The sequence below is a fragment of the Elaeis guineensis genome, chromosome 2, assembly GCF_000442705.2.
Source record: "Elaeis guineensis isolate ETL-2024a chromosome 2, EG11, whole genome shotgun sequence".
Lineage (NCBI taxonomy): Eukaryota > Viridiplantae > Streptophyta > Magnoliopsida > Arecales > Arecaceae > Elaeis > Elaeis guineensis.
The window spans coordinates 110,908,709-110,924,115 of record NC_025994.2 but is presented as its reverse complement, the minus strand read 5'-3'; the positions used below and the strand labels follow the sequence as shown (position 1 = coordinate 110,924,115).

General features: G+C 40.7%; 1 protein-coding gene across 1 annotated transcript; it reads left to right on the top strand.

Moving 5' to 3' along the window:
• The first annotated feature begins 5,097 nt into the window (after window positions 1–5,097).
• On the top strand, window positions 5,098–9,624 carry LOC105044572 (F-box/kelch-repeat protein At3g06240). Its single transcript, XM_010922510.4, has 2 exons — window positions 5,098–5,629; window positions 8,017–9,624. The coding sequence occupies exon 2, from the start codon at window positions 8,028–8,030 to the stop codon at window positions 9,249–9,251; it is 1,224 nt and encodes a 407-aa protein (XP_010920812.1). The 5' UTR covers window positions 5,098–5,629; window positions 8,017–8,027; the 3' UTR covers window positions 9,252–9,624.
• The last annotated feature ends 5,783 nt before the right edge of the window (window positions 9,625–15,407 follow it).

Sequence of the window (15,407 nt, the reverse complement as noted above, 5' to 3'; positions counted from 1 at the left end):
ATATTGGATAATAACCCGTCCTTTTATATCCAAATCAATACTCGTTTCGGTACAGATGAAAATTTTACGATCTTGATTAATATTTATATTTATACCTATATTTATGCATCTATATTTATATCTCTATTTATATATCTATATTTATATTTATATTTATATTTTTTGAACTCTGACTGCAAGAAGGGATCGGTTTGGAGCTAAAAATGGAAATTTCTCGAAGCTCATCGCATCACCGAGCTACGATGCTCCGATTAAGATTTTTCAAGATGGCGGTGCGTTTAAATTTTAGTTCGAGAAGAAACGGAGAGAGAGAGAGAGGAAGATGGGCGATTGGGCAGCAGGAAGAAGAGAAGGTCGAGAAAGGAGTGAGTCAACAAGTGGAGGGCTGGAGAGAAGTGGCCGTATGGGTGCAAGCAGAAAACGGATCGGATAATAACCCATCTTTTTATATCAGATAATAACTCATCTTTTTATATCCAAATCAATACTCATTTCGATATAGACGAAAATTTAACAATCTTGATTAATATTTATATTTATATCTATATTTATGCATCTATCTCTCCCTCTCCTCCCCTCATATTTTATATATATATATATAATCAAATTAAAACTAAATCGATCAAATTTGAATTCAGATTTGATCAAATTAAAATTTTATAATAAAAATTTTACGTCAATAATTTAAATAATTAAATATAATTTATTATTTAAAAATTACTTACACGCAAAAGATCATATGATTCAAAGACTTCTGATCTATACATCAAGTAATCAAAAATTGAACAGTTTAAATAAAATTGAATTAGATATATTTTTTGATCATTTGATGCATAAGTTAAGAATCTTCAAATTATATAATTTTTGATGTATAAATATTTTTAAGATAGTAGATCACATCCAATGATTTGGATCATCGATGTAGAACTTTCATTATTCAGTTTTGATATGAATGAATCTGAATCCAAATTCAATTGATTTTATTCAAATCTGATTCTATATATAATAAAAAAATAAATTATCGTACTAATATATTATTAACTTAATTTATTTTTATTTAATCAAAAAATTAATTATCTAATTTATATATTTTTTAATTCTTATATTTTTTATACCTATATCTATGTAACTTAGATATAAATAAAAATTTTTATGTCTGAATAATGTTCGTATCCCTATTTGTAGATAAAATAGAGATGGATCATGCCGGTATCCAATCGGGTTACAATTCTCAATGCCAGATGCTGGCTTGCTCAGCAGTAGACGGATAAGCAATTTTTAATCCAAATAACAATTGTTTGGCTGGAACAGGCGCTTGCCTGGCTTCCTTGTGAGACAGCCTTATAGGTCTTGTCACCAAAGGCTACAGTGCCGTTACCATGGTGGGCAAAAAAATTATTAGAGGTTGGCAATACTCTTTTTCATGGAACCCCAGGATCCATTCATTTTTTTCCTTTTTTTTTAAGATACGAGTCCTTGGCTAGACATGGGCGTAGATTATTATTTGGACATTGGATTTGCAATTTTAGCACACTGGCATGTTCCACCACATCAACACAATGAGGATGATCCAACTTATTGACAAAACTTTGATATTTTCACAATTTTTATTATATAAAACCTTGGTACAAGTAGTAGCCAGTTGTCTCTGTTTAGATATAATAGACGTTAGGGCATAATCGGCTTATCCTCCTCTTTTTTTAAAAAAAAGCGCATAATTGGCTTATCCTTCCCTTTATTAAAAAGAAGAAGAAGAAGAAGAAGAAGAAAAAGAAAAAAGAAGCTCGTGCGCAATGGAAACGCACTTGTACTGTGTGACCCTATTGATAAAGCACAAGATAAGTTTTGACTCGAAAAAACTGCATAGACAAAACCATTTTATCATGTTAGGAAAGTTACAACATGGCATTGATTTATAAGATGAGGATCCAAAGTTGTGATTCATGCAGTTCTTGATACCTAGTAATGAATGTTTCACATTTTAACAGTGAGATATACATAACACAATCAATGCATTCCATCTCATCGATACTTTTATTCCTAGAACTTTCTTGTTATGCATACTTTGGTTCAACGATCATGTCTAGATTTGTAGCATTCGACACAATCAACATTAGTGTGGCAATTTATATTCTACCTTGTTGATTGCTTTATGTTGTTAAGCAAAACTTCTTTGAGTAGCACAAGCTATTATGTTAAAACATTTTATTATCAATACAACATCAAAGAGAGTGAATTATGCCTTTTAGTATAGCAATTTTCTTCCAAGTTTGCCATTAGAGTTTCTGTAAGTCTTATCAAAAAGTATTTATTATAATGATCAGTTTTAGTAATTTCTTAAAATAAGTTTGCCAATCTCAGGTGCTTCTCTTCTATTCATTTAAAACATGTTGATATAAAATATTAAAATATCTATTTAGCTTATTTGTATTTTCTAGTTTTTGCTTTTATTTTATCTTTTCCCTCTATACTGATTGATAAGTCGTTTCTCTTTGTCATCACTTAGGCTATGTATATCATGTATTTAAATGATGAATAATCGACTACTCTGTGCATAAACCCGAATGGCTACCTAGATTGGGTATTCACTGTTCTACTAGCACAAAAGGGGTAATAAAGTCCCAAATGGACCTATTACTCCCCATGAATGCAATATAAAATCAAATTCGCTACTTATTTGTGGTGCATGTTAGGTATGCACAAAGATAACTTGTAGCAAACTCTTTTGATTCTTTTTTCACTTTGAGTTCGGATTTTCCTTATTTTGTGTTTGAACTAATGAGGACCTTTTTGCAATCATAGCCGTTCATGATCGGCACGATAACTATGATTGGATGGCCCACTCATATACTGCCCATGTATAGCATTGTATCTATCCAAAAATAATTGTCCCACCAAATATAGATTATCATGATTGGAGAACTGGTCATTTTCATTGGGAATGGCAATTTTAACCGATCCGTCATGTACTTGGTTTGATTCGATTAGAATCTGTGGTGCATATGAGTTTTAGAAAAAATATCCAAAGTACATTCGAGTCAGATACAGATAATGATATATCTCGTCTTGAATTCATCTGATATAATCTTAATATATATTATCCTTTTAAAATTATAATAATTTTATATTATTTATATGTACCTACTCTGATCTGATCCAATTTCTGTTATCTTCCAACCCGTGGGTATGCGGCGGTATGGATATGGGACTTTTAATTGTGGGGCGGATACAGATATGGGTCAGATTGCAGGATGGATACGGATATTATTCGATCTGATCTATATCCGATCCATTGCCATCCATCATCTTCTTTTTATTTATAAAAAAAAGATGATATGGAGTCTTTAATTGTTGTCTTCTCACTTTATCATGCTCCTTTTTTTGTCTCTTTTTTTGATAAGATACATTCTTTTCTTCCTTTTTCTCCTTTTTGGGAAAGTCATATGTAGTGCATATGCTAAACACTAATATATATAGGAAATGAGAAGAGACTATAGTCTACTCTCTTCCAACTTGCAAATTCTAGTGTATAGCCTAGTGATTTCTCTTCATTTGTTTGTAGCAACCATCGACAGCCATTGGCCATCGGATCACAACCCACTAGGTATTCTCTCTCTCCTTCTCCCTATATGTATAATAGATGATGATGCGATCTCCTTCTTGCTCGAGTTTTTAGATCATCTATGTAGGTAGCCTCGCCTCTCATCAATAAATCCTAAATCTTTCACATATGTCACCTCTTCTTCCCAAACGCTAGATCTTGACAACATGTGTGCAATTTCAAAAGTGTCCAAATCCCTTATACAATTTTCTTGTCCCATTTGATGCCTTAGACTGCTCTTCCTTTAAAAACTTTGCAAGATCCATCCGCTTGTAGCAACTGAGAATATGCCTCTTTGCAAAGCCTTGCCGATACCCTTCCCTTGAAGCAATTCTATGGTCATAATTTGATTCAGAATTCATCAAATTAGATTGTTTATTAGATTAACCATTTAATTCTTTGGTTGGTTGGGTTTGAATTGCTATTTTACCAATTTGTTAAGTTACAGATAAAGTCAAGATGGGCCCATAACTTTGTTTAGAATCGGTCCGGGGTTATCTTGCCAATGCCCTTTCAAGTTTTTGAATTGGATTCGGGTTAGCTCCAATAGAACTAGTTCGTAAACCTAGCCAGATACCATAAATTATGTTTACACTAATAAAATAGACCTCAATAGTGGGATACTTCTTTCAGATGTTGATTAGATCAATCATGTTGGAAAAAATTCTATCCGGACGATAATATGAAGAAGTCCAAAGTCCAAAAAGCTTAGATCTAATGAACTAAACTCCCTTACCATCATCGACCCATCATCGACCGTCCTCACGACCGATTAGCTCTCGGCTCCCTAAAACTGGGTTGGCGTCCTGATATCCAAGTGGTCAAGACTTCAACGGTTGGTTTCTGACGAGCTCTTCTTTCGACAATTGATTGCCTCGGACTGACTAGGTGGCAATACTCAACGGATTCGCTCAGCTGACTTACTCCGACCCACACCAAATCCAATCTCAATTCCAGGCTCTCATTCTTTTGCTGATCACGATTTTCGCTTATGGGTCAGGATCCCAAGGCACTGACATCAGCTGAGCAACCGAAGATTGAACATAGCCGCCATGCAGTTCCATCGAGTCACATCAAGTTATATCATCCAGGAGCCATATTCTGAGCGGTCAACTGTATGTCGCAATAACAAACTACGCTAGATTTAGTCATCCTGAAGTTATTAATTATACTGCACGCACAGTAGGATCCGCCACTGCAGTCCCTGATAAGATGTAATGGATTGAAGCGGTTGGGAGGACCAATAATAGCCCCTTTTTATCTCCCATTTATGACTCTCTCTTTGGAGGTCAACCAAAAAGCAGCCGATCTATGGTCGGCCGATTCTTTTTCGAATATCTTCTTAGTCCCATCAAAGCCTCCGTAGGCCTACTGGTGGCTGTCAAGTGACAGTTGTCCATGACACTCGAGACAATGATGGTAGGATCATCCTTCAGAAACTCTCATCTTTGCTTATAAAAGGAGGCACAAAAGAGGACCCCAAAAAGATACACAAAAACTCTATCCCTCACATTTTTTTTGTTGGACAGGATTTCTGAGTTGGATATCGAAGGGTTCCTAATTGAAGTAACTTCTGATCAAAATTTTTTTGTAGGTCTTATCTCTGACAGTCCATCTTGCCTCGAGCTATTCTGACCCCGACGGAATCGACGAAAATCAGCGTCAACAAAACCAACCATCATTTTTTTTTTTTTTTTTTTCAAATTGGTGGGCTCTAGCTGTGAATTTTATACGTCTTCAATTAAAAGTTTAGATATTCTCAAATTCAATTTGATAAAACCACCTCTGTGTCCTCTCTCTCTCTCTCTCTCTCTCTCTCTCGTGTGTGTGGAACAGAACAAAGAGAACTGCCGTATCACAAATACCCCGCGATATTAACGGTCCGTGCATCCCGGTGGCTCCATCCATGCTTCCCTGCCTGCTGAGCATTTCCGCCCTCGTCCTTCCCTCCATACCGACCCCCACAACTGTCCATATCCATCTCACCCGTTTCGCTGATTCCAAATCAGCCTCCGTGCCGTCTCCAAGGTATTTGTTGTTTTGCCTTTTTTTTTATTTTTTTTGCCTTATGTAGTTTTGTATTTATTTGTTAAAAATTTTCCATTTATTAGATTCTCTAGATATCCGGCATTGACTACTTTCTATAATAACACGGCCCACAGTAACTAATTCCTGGAGCAAGACCTTGAGGGGCAATTTCTCCACCAAAAAAAATATTTATTATATTTTTCTTCACTTAAACGCGGATCCGAAAATTTGATTAGATTTGGTAAAGGTCCGTATATATACGCTCTTACGCACTTGGTCTTATTATTTAAACCGAGTTTTTCTTTGTTTCTCTCCCTAAGATATCTTCGCTTCTCTCTCTTAAAATCACGCAAACCTTGTTGCAGGTGTGTGCCTTCCAGCATCGATTATTTTATTAATAAAATTAGATAAATAGCTATTTTTGCTTTTGCGATCTTGCTCGGTTGCTACGTAAATCTCTTTGTATTATTTTTGTTCCTCTAGGCAAATACTTTATGACAAGAATTTTAATAACTTTTTTTTTTCTATTGTTGGAATTTGAACGCTTTTGAACACGATCCTTCGTCCGCATGGGTTATTGGGATGATGATAAAAGTTCCTAATAAGATTGGGATGATCCAACTAAATATTTAAATTTGAGTAAGACTTTTATCTAACTACATGTTTAAAACGAGAAAGACTCTTAGTGAGTCTTATCTATAAATATACGATATATACGTTCAGTGTTGTACCAACCCTAGAATACCTACTCTAAGGCATATCTCTCTAGAGTTATCATCTTAAAGCTCTAGGATTTAGTGTGGGGACATTAAAAGGAGACTCTAGTAGTGCTTCGAGGAGGTATTAGAAGATTAGTGGAGGTTCGTAAAGCAAGCGTATCACATTTGGATTGCGGGTTTTTGTTATACAAACCCGTGTAGGTAATATTTTCACTGCTTTTCTATATAGAATAGGTTTATTTCCACTGTTTTTTCAACATCTATAAATAGAGCATATTAGCAATGTCAGTAAGTTTCTGTTGAAGATTAATACAGAGGGTACAAAGAACGCGTTGAGTTCTTTATGCTCTTCAAAACTAAGCCATGTAACAGAGGCACAGACCTCTTTGTGTTTCTAATGGAATTAATATTGTGCGTCCTGTTTTGAGTATATTGGATACGATAATATCCAGTAGTAAATGTGAAATAAATGCAGCTTACCACTTTGCTTTCGGACCAGAGATGTTACACCCGATTTCTGAGGAAGAAGAACAATAAATTCAAAACATGAGGCTTCATGTATATTACATTCCATACATACACACACACACACATATATTCTGAGAGAAAGGGAGGGAGACCTCCTTGGTAGGATAATTACGTTCCCATGGATATATGCTTAGAAATGCACAAAATGTTTTACAGGTTTTTAGCTTCTTTGTTTACTTTAGGTGGCTTGAACATTGTTTCTGAAACATAGGTTTTCTAAGAACTTCCATGTATAATTTTGTTTCTTTTTTATTTTTATTTTTTTCAGACATATCTGTGGCATAAGCATTGGATTTGGAGTCATATGACCATATGTTACCGTGGTTGGGTCCGGCTCCTCATAATCTTCAAATATAGGATATTGATTAAGTAGCAACATCTCATATATTATTGATATGAGACTTCTAATGTTTTGATTGATTGTTCTCCTTATAGAACAAAACCTTTTTTTTCGAAGACAACTGCAATGCACACAGCGTTTACGCTATCCAACTTCTGATCATTGATCAAAGAGCGGAGTATAAGTGAGTGGGTCTGGATAGAAACTGTCACTACCATGACTTTTTTCTTTTTTTAAAAAAAAAAAAAAATCAGCGGAAGCCATTGCTTGTTTCTGGACTTCGAAGAAATGGAGCACTTACTTTTGTTTTTTATATTATCAACATTATAACATATCAGATGGGTTGTTGACCTTGAAGATATATGGCAGCGTATTTTGTGCTGATTTATTCTCTCTTTCGATTGCATTGTCAAAGTTGTTGCATATCAGGACTTCATAGTACTTGTCGATATCTGTATAATGGTGTTCATCTGATTCTCTTGGTAAGAATGCTTACATGCTTCAAAATGAATCAAAAGGATAAAAGAATCTAGCAGCCATCCTGCTGTTTGGAATCACCTTTTTCATCCATTCTTTAGGTTTCATCGCATAGCACATCCATGACAGTATAATTACCTGGAACACCTTTTAGCTTTTTAACATAATATGTATTTCATATATGGGCATGTGCAGCAGGAAATGTTCTATAATATTGTTCTTTCTTAAGAGGGAAAAAAAAAGAGGCAAGGCCCAATCCAATTCTATTGTGTTTTTAAATTTGCTACCGGTAACCATAATTTGTTTCATGATCTCTATTGCAGCCTCTCAAAAAATGCCTTGGAGTTCAGAATCAAGGGGGGAAAAGAGCACAGCAATATTTATCCCAGAGAAAAACAAAAGGGTTCACAGTGAGTGTGGGCAGCGAGAGTTATCAAACAGAAAAATCAAAAAGATACCACCAAATGTTATGATTCTAATACTCTCAAGACTTCCTACAAAGTCTGTTGCGAGATTCAGGTCTGTTTCCAAGCTTTGGAATTCTTTAACCTGTGAACCCAGTTTTGCTCTCCAGCAGTTTAGAAATGGACCAAACAAGAATAGGCCGAGTGCCCTTATTCTGAGCTGGCGATGCAACATCGAGTTCTCATTAAAACAGTTCGAGGAAGGTAGGCCTCTTTCTGAAAAGTTGTATTTTATAGGTCCAAAACGGCTTCCATGTTATGTCATGACAAATTCCTGCAATGGCTTGATCTGTGTTCTGGGGCTCAGGAGTGCTATTATGGTAAACCCTGGCACCGGGAAAGTTATAATGCTTCCTGAAGGCACCATAGCCTGCAACAATTCCAAATTACCCATAAGTGGTGGGTTAGGTTTTGATGTCTCCACAGGTGAATATAAAGTGGTTCGGTTTGTACATTGTCTGGATCTTACTGTAGCATGTGAGGTCCTTACTCTAGGCTCACAGTCATGGAGAAGAATCAGCAATGCCCCTTTGCCAGACACTGTTAGGCCACCTGTAGTTGTAAATGAAGCCATACATTGGACAGCAAAGTCTGACAGGCATGATGGTCCAGAAGTTGCTGTTTCATTTGATATAAGACGTGAAACATTTGGTGTAATAATGCATCCAGAGTGCAGCCGCTCATCAAAGGTTGGGAATATGGTATCAGTTGTTGGGGAGTTGGCAGGATATTTATGTGTCTCCGATAAAAACACTTTGAGCTCCCAAATGGACATATGGATTCTAATGGACTACAGTCAGCGGCGATGGATAAAGCAATACAGCATCAATTTGCTGGCCATGGAAAACTGTTCATGGGATTATGTTCGTGTGGTGAAACCCCTGACCATCCGAGATGGGAACATTTTATTGACTGATGGACGTGGCAGGTTCGATTATTATGACCCCGAGAGTGGAAGATTTCGCATGGTGATGCATGATTCTGCAGCGTGTGGACATACTGCTCTTCATGTGGAAAGCCTTATTTCACCTGCAGCGGTTCAACGAGGCATTGGCTTAGTTTATGGGCGTGGTAATCTTAATGCAGAAAATTAAATCTCGCTTGGAGCTCCTCGGCGGTGCATGGGCAGGGGAATGCTATGGAAGATCACTGTTGAGTAGTCCTGATCAGACTGCGCCCTGCAGGCCTGGACAAACCTATGAACCATCCCAGGTGGAGTGACTTGCATTCATGATGCTCTCGTGGCACAGAGAGAGGACAACATGCGAGAAGCTACAGCCTACAAGTTGGCTGCCTATTTACTGGGACTGCCTGAAATTAGTCAATATGTTTCTTTTACTTCCATGTTATACTTGATGATGATGTTTATCTTTTGTCTCTCTCTCTCTCTCTCCTTTTTTTTTTTTTTCTGTGAAAATGAGGATGTTTTTTATAGGCAACTCCTTTTGTGTGATTAGAATACATGTGGAGTTTTATATTTTATTTAATATGCGCATGCTTTTATGTTGGTAAGAAAGTGACAGGTTGCACACCATGAGTTACAATATCCTGTAGAAGATGATGACGGCTGGTTGATGCATAAGAATTCGTATAGAAATTTTTGCCACTCTCAGCATGGTTACTGGTCGGTCGTGGGAAGTCATTCCGTGCGATATACGTCATGCTGAGATTTTTGTTGGAAGTCATTCAGATCACAGTTAGATTTGCATGCTTCCAGGATGTTGCCCTGGAGTGAACATATGGAAATAGTTTGAGATGTCAATTAATAGTGCTTGATCCTCCGCCTGTTGCATTTGAGCCCTTTCAAGGGATATTGCATTTAAGTCACGAAATCAGCGTTTTTTTGTCGGAAATTGGCGAGTCTCGGATATTTTATTTATGCAGTAGTATGATACTTTCGAAGAACACATAAGCAGCCATGCACTCGGAGATCGACAAAGTGGGGTTGGGACCCCGGCTACATAGCGAAGGGCAAACCAAAGTCACTGCCAGGTAGGGACCACTTGGCGAACGACCTGAGTCGAATACGAGAATAAAAATCAACAAAGCCTCCCACAAATGGAGTCTTAAAGGATCGAACAGGGTTTAGGGCCTGTTATGAAGCATGCGGGCTCTCTTGTATTCTGTGTTCGTTGGCCATGGACTGGTGAAAGTGCCAGGACATTCCGGCCGGTGATGGATGTTCGCAGGGCATGGGCACCGTCGTGTTGGGGCCCATATACCCCGTCCCTCTGTGCCGGATTGTTGTATGGTGCTGGGTCCAATGACCTTCTCGCTAGGTCGAACTCTGCCCGACAAGAAGGCCCATGGTACAGCCTGCAGTGGTGGGCTTTCTGGAGAGTGCTTCTTCATGTCCCTCCTCTCTTCTTTTGGTTTATAGTCCTAACGACGAGGTCGTTCATTGGAAGAAGCTGGTGGCCAAGAAAGCCTTCTCCTCTATGGCCGGAAGAAACCAGCTGGAAGACCTCATAGATAGGAAAGATAGTATGTGAGATTTGAAAGAGGAGAGAGATTCGGGAGGAAAACCTTATGAATAAGAGAAAAAATTTGATGAGGAAGATAATGATATGGATGGTCACGAAAAGACTCTCTTAGGCATGTATTTTATTTTATTTTTATTGTTTCGATTGTGAAATTAACGGACTCTCTTAATAAGAGAAATCCAACTCTTATTTAACTTCTAGATTTTTTTTGAAGGATATGAAATTAGGCCCATCCCATATGATGGCCTATAGTGCCTGCCCATATGATTTTTGTTCCCAGCACGGTGCCAATGTCTAGATGTGGGCATCAGAAATCTTGATAAAATTTGACTGGTATGCACATTTTGTTCATTGTTGTTTACTTCTCCATTTTCTTGAAGACACATAAATTACTTCCGAAGATCCAAAATAAACCATAAGCCAAGGTTTTTTTTGGACATAATCTTTAAAAGGGTGGAGTAAGTAAAGCCAATTGAGTTTGATATTACCAAAATAAGCACCAAGAATAATATGCTTTATTGTCTTACTAGTGATGTTGCTGATCATACAGAAGCAAATAATTTCTAGTTAAACATCATTTCTCTGTGCACTCTTTGGTATTAAGCTCTCAAAGACCAAGTTCCCAAAACCGTCTTCCTTCCTAGAATTTCACAGTATGGAACTTCTTTATTGATATGTTGACATGATATTCAAAGAAATGGACCCAATCTTTTACTTCAATACTTAACAAAGTGAATAATTTAGAAGACAAGTGATGGCAGAGATAAGAGGGATCAAATAAATGATTCATGCGATTCACGATAGAATAGGACACGGGAATTGAGGGTTAAGAGAACATAGCTATCAGTCTCTACTTCTGGGAATCAAACAGGACACTTCAACACCATCATTCCGGACCGCATTATACCATATAATTCATACAGTCTACAGTTCAAAGTGACAGAAGAAGTGAGACTTAAAGCATCATTATTCATACAGTCGTCGTTATTCTTGTTTGCAAACTTTACCAAAAAAGCATCATTCAGTACCATAAAATACCCACTATCAAAGGATCAAAAGCAAACACCTTCAAGCTCCAACTGCAAAATTCTAGCAATGGGAGATGTCTAAACTAAAACATTAAACTTCTCTTTCAAAATATCTACAGCAAAAAATGAACATTTAAGATATCCACCCATGTCAAAATTTCTAACCACGCAACAATAAGCAGCACGCTGACATAATCACAACATCACATTCGAATCACCAGAACTCTTTTTCTTTTTTTTTTTTTGGATAAAAGGGAGGGCAAGCCCATCCAGCTTCACTGAGAACAAAAAGCATGTATAGGAAGAGAACATGGTTCTCATAAAAAGAAAAACCAAGGGGGTCGGATTACATTACTTTTTTTTTTTTTTTTTGAAGAGTGTTGGAATATACCGACTGATCTCGGAACGTCGACTTATTCTCGGATCGGTCCGATCGACGTCCGATTCTACCGATCGGACCGACGGATGACTCCGACGGTGGCTCCGACGATGACTGCCGATAATGACTGCCGACGATATCCGACCGAAGATATATCGGCCGAACAGACTCATACTGTTTCCGACCGGCTAGACGGCCGAACCCAAATCACCGACTCACTGTCGGAGGTAGTAGCCGACGTCCGACCTCCATAAGGTACCAGACCAGCTGACGGTGTCTCCGAATCATCACCCGACATCCCGGCAGTCGATTACCGACATATAGTCGGCCAGCCTATCAAAACGCCGTACGACCGCTATGAGCAGTTGTCCCGTCAGGGACATGCGGTATGGCCGTCCTGGGGCATTGTCCTGTCAAAGACGTAGATTAATCCCAATGACTTGATAACCCATGGTAATTTGATAGCCTCCGGCGATTTGACAACTTTCCAGTTGTCTGCACCATTAATGATGGGACAATACCGCATTCTACTATAAAAAAGGGTAAGGCAACAGTCTTGGTAAGTTTTTGGGGGAGCAAGCTTTCTCAAGCTCTCTGAAGCGCCTCTAAGCTCTTGAGCTCTCTCTCTCTCTCCCCCGCTGAGCCTCTGATTTTTCACTGTTGCCTAGTCTCCTCTCTGACTTGACCATCGGAGGGTCCCCGTCGGAGGCATCTCCGGTCTATGAGGACTTCTCTTGCAGGTGCGCGACACCGGCGATCGGGCGACGGGGGGATTGGCCGTAACAGATTTGGCGCACCAAGAAGGGGTGTTCGACAGAGGTAAGCCAGCAAGCTCCACAAAGCTTGAAAAAATCTCTTGAGATGACGAAAATCAGGGTTCAGCGATCGAGAGCTATCGGGTCGGCGAGGCACTCTTCCCATCGGAAAAAGGCCCCTCCTTCACCTTTCATGGCGGAGCCCAGCTTTCCGCATCCGGTGGTAACTATGGAGGCGCAAATTGTGGCGATCGTGTGGCAAATGACCGTTTTGACGGACGCGGTCAAAAACCTCGAACAGCAACTGACTCAGTTGCCGCAACCGTCGGCAGAACAACCGACAGCGCACCCTATGCCATCCAGAAGTAGCCGTCGACGTCCGCGTCAACTTTCGTCTCCTCCTCAAGAGCAACCGTCTCAGCACTCCCACCGAGAAGGGGCGAGATGACCACGGTGCGACACCCACCGATCTCGGCATCCCTCTCCTTCCCAGCTGGAGCGAGCGAGGAAGGAGAAGCGGCCGCGGACACCGTCCGCCTCACTCTCAAGTTTGTCGGGAGGATCGACCCCTGGGGTTTCACAACATCGACGGTTGGACGACTACGAATATAAGTTCGAAGAAATTGACCGCCGGCTTGCCCAACTCCAGACGGATGGTCAGAAGTCTTCGAACGATGTCGACTTCCGGACCATCCAACCTCTCTCCCAATTTGTCCTCAACGAACCAATCCCTAGTCGGTTCAAGTTGCCCCACATGGAGCCTTACGACGGCTCCACCGACCCAGTTGAACATCTGGAGAGCTACAAGGCTCTCATGACAATTCAAGGGGCAATCGATGCCCTCCTTTGCATCGACTTTCCCGCTACACTCCATAAAGCTGTCAGGGCCTGGTACTCCGACCTCCGCTCAGGGAGTATCCACTCCTTCGGACAGCTCGAGCATTCTTTCGTGGTCCATTTCAGCACCAGTCGGAAACCACCACGAACCTCGGACAGCCTTTTCTCCCTCAAACAGGGAGAAAATGAGATGCTCTGATATTTTGTGGCCCGATTCAATGCGGCTACACTTGAGGTTCGGGACCTCAACGAAGATATGGCTATCTCGATCATGAAGAGGGGGCTAAGGGGGTCCCGATTCATGTATTCCTTGGACAAGACCCTCCCCCGGACGTATGCCGAATTGCTGGAGCGCACGTACAAATACATGCGCACGGACGAAGGAGCTTTCGACCGGCGCCTGACCGAAGGCATGGGCCAGAAGGAGAAGCGGAAGAAGAATCAGGCTCTTGCTGAACCCAGTAGGCCCCTCACTCATAAACGGGTCTCGCCCCGACGACAAAGTCCGAGATCGCCTCGACGGCGGAGTCCGAGACTGACGCATCGCAGGTATGACTCCTACACTCCTCTCTCTGCTCCTCGTGCGCAGATTCTGATGGAGGTCGAAGGAGCAGAATATCTGCGACGGCCTCCGCCTCTGAAGGCAAAAGGCCTCGATCAGAGAAGGTACTGTTGGTTCCATCGGGGCCACGATCACACCACCGAGCAATGCATCCAACTCAAGAATGAGATAGAGGCCCTCATACGATGAGGGTATCTCGAAAAGTATCGAAGGGACCTGCCGGCTCGGCCCCTTCCCGACCAACAGCCCCAACCGACTGAGGAGGCAGCAAATAACCAACCTACTGCTGGAGTCATCAACATGATCTCCAGACGACTGGACCGAGGAATGACTGCTGAAGGGGAGTCGATGAAGAGGCCACACCAGGACAATGTAATCATCTTCACAGATGAGGATGCTCGGAGAATCCAAACTCTCCATGATGACGCTGTTGTTGTTTCGGCGACAATAGCGAACTATGATGTAAAAAGGATTCTTGTTGATAATGGAAGCTCCACTAATATTTTATTTTACTCGACCTTCTTCCGAATGCGATTGTCGACCAACCGACTCAGGATAGTCTCTATGCCCCTAGTGGGTTTTGCCGGGGAAGCCATCGCGGTGGAAGGAGAAATTATTCTTCCCGTGATAGCTAGGATCGAACCATGATAAAGCACCATCCGCATGACATTCACGGTCGTCCAAGTACCTTTGGCTTACAATTCCATACTTGGAAGATCCGGACTAAACGCCCTCAGGGTGATAGTCTCGACATACCACCTGCTGGTCCGATTTTTGACTAAAAACGGAGCCGGAGAAATGCACGGGAATCAACATCTCGCCTGACGATGCTTCCAAATCTCTGCTCAAAGCAACGAATCGAAGGACTCCCTGACGGTCGACAAGTTGGACCAACGGGAAGAGGAGGAGCGGGGTGAACCGGCTGAATAGCTGATTCCCATCCCGATGACTAAGAATCCTGAACATGTCGTCTGGGTCGGGTCGCAGCTGTCCGATCTGGAGCGACAGCAGTTGATAAAGCTGTTGAAAGCTAACGCCGACATATTCGCTTGGTCGGCAGCGGATATGTCCGACATACCTTCGAAAACAATAACTCACCGACTCAACATCGCCCTTGGTGTGAAGCCGGTGAGACAAAAGAAACGGACTTTCATCCCCGAAAGACAGAAGGCCATCGATGAGGAAGTGGACAAGCTACTCGAGGCG